Source organism: Rhagoletis pomonella, unplaced genomic scaffold (assembly GCF_013731165.1).
Source record: "Rhagoletis pomonella isolate Grant_MI unplaced genomic scaffold, Rhpom_1.0 Rhpom_scaffold_00008, whole genome shotgun sequence".
Taxonomy (NCBI): Eukaryota; Metazoa; Arthropoda; class Insecta; order Diptera; family Tephritidae; genus Rhagoletis; species Rhagoletis pomonella.
In genome coordinates this window covers 12,301,228-12,306,925 of record NW_023458562.1, presented here as the reverse complement: position 1 = coordinate 12,306,925, position 5,698 = coordinate 12,301,228, and the positions used below count along the sequence as shown (strand labels likewise).

The following is a 5,698-nucleotide window of genomic DNA, read 5'->3' as shown; positions in this document are numbered from 1 at the left end:
AAGGCCTAGTTTCCAATCCGCTCGTTTATTGTTTATTATCTAAGGGTCTAGGTAGTCGGAAAGGCCGAGTTTCCGATCCGCCTAGTCTCGATATCTTGGTGGTTGGAAAGGCCTAGTTTCCAATCCACGCTATTGTTGATACATCACTATCTTGTAGGCTGCGTTCTACAATAGTCAAATAGCAGCCGCTTGAAAAGAGTGATAGTATCACAATTTTTTATAGCCTCTGGTAATTCATTGAAGCACTTTAAGCCTTTAAGAAAATATTTTTTTTGTCCACTTCTGTTCTGTACTTCGGGAGTCTGAAGCTGTTATTCTCTCTCAACAAATATGTATGCGTCTCATTTATATATCGGAGATTATCGCTAAGATAATCCGGCAGGTTGCCCTTCTTAATATTGTACACAAATTTCATAGCGTGGTAAAAAACTTGTTGCTTCACGCTTAACCAATTCAAGGTTTCAAGCATACATCTTGTTGGTGCGTCATACGGTTTGTTGAGGATGAATCTCATCGCTCGGTTTTGCATTTTTTGCAGCTTATCTACATGGGAGTCCCCCGCTAGGAAGAAAATCGTGGGGCAGTATATAAAGTGCGGTTCTACTATTGACCTGTACACCAACGTTTTATATCTTCTTCCCAAGTACTTACACGATCTCTTTATAAGGCCAATTTTTTTAGCAATCTTGTTGACTGTATACTCAACGTGCTCATCAAACTTTAGTTTGTTGTCTATGTATATTCCTAGGTACTTGACAATTTTCACCTCTTCGATATTTTCATCTTTGATTTTTAATTCACGGCTTATGGAGTCAGCATTTGCCGCTCTGGAAAATACCATAAAGTTAGTCTTTTTCACATTCAGTTTGAGTTTATTTGAACACAGCCATTGATACAAAGAATTAAGATCTTCTTGCATTTTGACAATCGCATTTGGTAGTTCCCTATCACTGATCGTTAACAAGGCATCATCCGCAAAGAGTTTTATTTTACAATGTTTGAGAGAACTTTTAATATCGTTTATATATATATTAAAGAGTAGGGGCGCCAAAACTGAGCCCTGTGGTAATCCGATGTCTACGGCTATCTTACTAGACCTCTTTGAGTTAACTATTGTTTGTTGCCTACGATTACACAGAAAGCTTCTAAACCAGTCAAGCTCAGTGTTTTTTATACCAATGTATTTTAGTTTATCCAACATTCGGACCCTATCAACGGTTTCAAATGCTCTTTTAAGATCAATAAACACTGCCACTACATTAAGGTGTCTGTTCAGATCTTCTTTCCATTGAGAAAGCACCAGATTCAGCGCAGTCTCACAGGAATGTTTGGCTCTGAATCCAGATTGTTCTTTTATGAGTATTTTATTGGATTCCACATAGTACTGTAGCTGGTTTTTCACAACGGTTTCTAGCATTTTTTCCAAGCTAGGGAGAGTATTGATGGGCCTAAGCTCCTCAGCTTTAACCGTTTTTCTAACTTTCTTGACGGGCACTATTGATGAAATTTTCCATTCTTCCGGTACTGATCCTGTCTGGAGACTCTTATTTATAAGTAGGGCATAGAAATATCCCATATAATCAGCAGAGTCCTTAATAACACCTTCAGAAAGTAGGTTGTTTCCCCCAATTTTCCGCTTAAATTTTTTGGTAATTTGAAGAATGTCTTCCGTTGAGACCTCTTCAAATTTTAGCGTACTTGTGGGAGCTCGTTGCTCGAAGGAATCATAGTTTACACACTCTATATTGGTATGTATTTCCAAAATGCTGTCCACGAAAAAATTATTTAGGTTTTCCGCAATTTCAAAGCTGTCTACGTAGTTGGTGTTATTTATTATCACTTCCCCAATATTTTCTTTGACCTCCGTGTTATTGACTACCTCCTTTAAGTATTTCCACATGAGTCGGCTGTCACCCTTATTTATTTCCACCTTATGCTCTAAGTATTTAATTTTTTTACACCTTACCATTTTCTTATATCTGCTTCTCACTAAATTATATTCACCCCAGTACCCTGACAACACTGCTTTCTCATGGGATTTAGATTTATACTTGTTCATCTCTGTCAATTGCCTATCATACCATTTGTTCCTCTGCCTAATGCGAGTTATTTTTGAGTAAGTCAACTGCCTCATGGCCCACATAATGCAGTGAGTAATATACTCCACCATACCGTCAGCATCGAAAAAATTTAAGTTTGAGAAATCGCACTGCCTTAGTAAACTTGTTAAGTTCTCAGGGTTATATCTCTCCCAGGATATTACTTCTGCCTCCTTAGCAAGTGGGTTAAGTTTATTGACATTTAGTCGAAACATTATTGTTTCGTGGTCAGATATTCTATGATCCTCGACCTTTTGGCATATAACTCGGTTATCATTGGAATACAACAAGTCAATACGTGTTTCCGAATGTTCCGTCACCCTCGTATTAAAATTTATCAGCTGTTGCATGGCTTGTTGCAAGAAAACATCATTGAGTTTTCTGCTGTAGGTTGATACTACGTTCATGTTTATGTTAAAATCGCCAATGACAACAGTGTTCACAGAATTTTCTGAGATTTCTGCTAGGATATCCTCCATATATGTAACAAATTCCGCATCACTTGAGCTTGGGGAGTGATAAACCACCCCGAGCTGCCACCTGGTATCACAGTGTGTGAGTTGAATAACTATACACCAAACATTTTTGTCTAAAGCCTTGTTAGTTATTGTTTTAAAACCGAGCGTGTTTCGAACGAGTATTATCACTCCCCCTGTGTGTCTACTGTGTGAGTCGCAGCGTATCATCTGATACGCCGGGAACATTATTTCCGTATCCTCTATGTCATCAGTTAGGCATGTTTCGGAACACAAAAGTAGATCCGGGTCGGTAAAATCTATAAGTATTTCTAGCTCAACTTTATTAGCCACTAAACTCTGTATATTGAGATATACGCATTGCAAATATTTGGGTAGCGCTTTCTTTACACCTGGGTGAGACGTAAACTCAACGCTAGGGTCCCCACAAACTTGCTGTAATTGTTAGTAATTTACAGTATTTCTTTTATGCTCGAGCTTTTTCTGGTATACAGGACACTGTCGGTTAAATGTCATATGATTTTCATCAAGCCCTAAGTTAAATTTTTTATTAGCACGAATGCAGTTTATGCATTTGTTTAATGTTTCCTTAGAACATTCCACAGTTTTGTGGTTATCTAGGCACTTGAAACATACCTCATTGGCTTTACATTTCGCAGCTATGTGGTTAAATCCCTTGCATTTGAAACAGAAAGTAACATCCATTCCATCTTTGACTCTACATTTTTCCCAACCTATGTTTATTTTTTCGCTTGCCAGCACGGATGCAAACGCATCTACATCTGTTTCTACTAACGCATTATAATGTTTTGCATTTCCTCTTTTTGTTTCAAAACATTTCAAAATTTTGAAATTACCATTTTTGAAGCATTCATTCTGTTTTTTTATCATATCCCTGAGCTGCTCATCCTCATGTTTAAAGCTCATTCTATATACCATGAACCTTGGCTTGGCTACGTTTGGGATTTTTATTTCATATCTATCACTCATTTTATTCTCTATTGCCTTTTTGATTTTTTCACGCTCAGCCTCATTTTCTGTTTGTATTACTACAGCCCCACTTTTCCTCCCCTGTACACTATTAATTTTCAAGCCCGAGGGGTCAACATTTTTGTTCAAATCTTCTTTTGTTTTTCCCACTTCCTGCTTCTCTTTTGGTTGTAGAACTAATGGCTTCTCTTTATTTACTTTCGGCGGCCTATTATCTTTCGCAGTATTACCTTTAAAGAGATCCGCGTAAGTGGCTTTCGCCCGCTGACCTGCTAACGCGTCAGCAGTCACCGATTTCTTTATCTCTTCACAAATTTTTTTGTTCTCATTTTCATTGCGCACTATGGCTTCGCAAAGATCATGGCTTTGCTTTTTTACGCCGTCAGCTATTGACTTAATTTGGTTCACTTCGAGAATACTCGCCTCACAGGTTTTTTGTACTCTTTGCATTGCATCAATGCGTTCCCCAAATTTTTTCTCTATTGATTGCAAGAGAAGTTTAAGCTCTTTCACTTGCATTTTCTGCGACTCCTGGAAGTCATCATTACACTCTTGGATCTTTTGACTATTTTTCTCTATTGTTAAGTTCATATTTCGGAGCACCTCATCGATATTATGCATGTATGTGTGACATTGGTTACACATAAAGCGCACAAAGTTGTTTTCTTTGAGTACATTCGCACTGTACTCATCCAATTCAGAGCATTTTTTTGCCCAGTGCCACACTTTACCACACACACCATCACAGCGGATTCCGCTGTCACCGCGAATTGGATTCTTGCACTTATGGCATTTATCCATTTTCGCGCCTTATTGTTTTTGTCACCTCACTGCACTTTTATGTCTCTAGCTATATTTATTTGTTTGTTTAATCAAATTGAAACAAATTTTTGTGCTTGCAAATAGCACAGTTTATTAGCACTTCGCTATTTAAGTCACTGGCTCTAACGCTGGTAAAAATCCCAACAATTCGGCTGTTTTTTAAAAATTTTCCGCAGAGCGATTACAAACACGTCAACAACGTTGCAGTGTTACCAGTTTGAGATGCCGTAACATACGCAACGGTATCGTAAGTGTCGTATGCCGTGAACTTTAAACGCCTAAAAAATATGTTAAGGGGTTCGCAAAGTACCATCAAAGTCATATTTAGGGAGTTCACAAGGTGTTGTATACTGTCGTACCAAAGAACGTAGACAACAAGAAGGGACAACTCGTTATAATTTTGGCGAAAGTGCGCAACAGGGGCGTGCCTTCTCTTTTCATCCAAATGAAAAAATGCACTAGGGCAAAATAGAAGGCACGCCCCTGTTGCGCACTTTCGCTACAATTATAACGAGTTCTCCCTTCTTGTTATCTACGTTCTTTGGTCGTACTGTCGTATGTCCTAAACTTTAAACGGCTAAAACTATATATAAGGAATTCGCAAACTAACATAAGAGTTTTATTATGAAATTTCACACCGTTAAAAAATAGTTGGTGGGGATTTCAAGTCCTCTCAACATTTATTTAGCCATTAAAAACTTTACAACATACGACAATACGACACGTACGACACCTTGATATGAATGTTTGTAGTGTTCAAAAATAGTTGGTTGTCGTTTCAAGTTCTCTAAACATTTATTTAAGCTTTTAAAGTTTACGACATACAACAATTGGGGTGTTCACAGTTCGTTCCAAATAGTGTCTCAAAATGTAGACGTCTACATTTTAAGACGTTTTCTAACCGTAAAATCTGTGGTGTTGTTGTTTCCCATACAAAATTGGAAAACGACGCCGTCTACATTTTGTCACACTCAAAGGTATGTTTTTTACGCGTCTACATTTTGCAACCTCGCAGCAGGGTTGCATTATGGCAATACTAATCGCATTTTTTTTATTTATTGGGCACGTTTTCTATATTTGCATTTAATTTGAGCGCAATTTCTGATGAAAAGAAATAAGTCAAGGAAAAGAAATAACAAATATTAGGAATTGGTAATTAAGTTAAATAATTACAATTTTTCAGAAACAAAATCGAAAGGCGACATATAAAAAAGCACGCAAAGAAGAAATGTCTGGCAACACCAGCAAAGTTTTGAGACGATTTTGCGACGACTGCTAGAAAGGGGTGCTCACAGTTTGATGCTAAAGATG

General features: G+C 37.7%; 1 protein-coding gene across 1 annotated transcript; it reads right to left on the bottom strand.

The window, feature by feature from the left end:
* Positions 1-968: 968 nt before the first annotated feature.
* LOC118744201 lies at positions 969-4,598 on the bottom strand. The gene has a single exon (XM_036477043.1). The coding sequence runs from the start codon at positions 4,364-4,366 to the stop codon at positions 3,020-3,022; it is 1,347 nt and encodes a 448-aa protein (XP_036332936.1). The 5' UTR covers positions 4,367-4,598; the 3' UTR covers positions 969-3,019.
* Between the last annotated feature and the right edge of the window lie 1,100 nt (positions 4,599-5,698).

Coding starts and splice junctions, on each gene's coding strand:
- LOC118744201 (XM_036477043.1), bottom strand. CDS start 4,366: ATGGATAAATGCCATAAGTGCAAGAATCCAATTCGCGGTGACAGCGGA.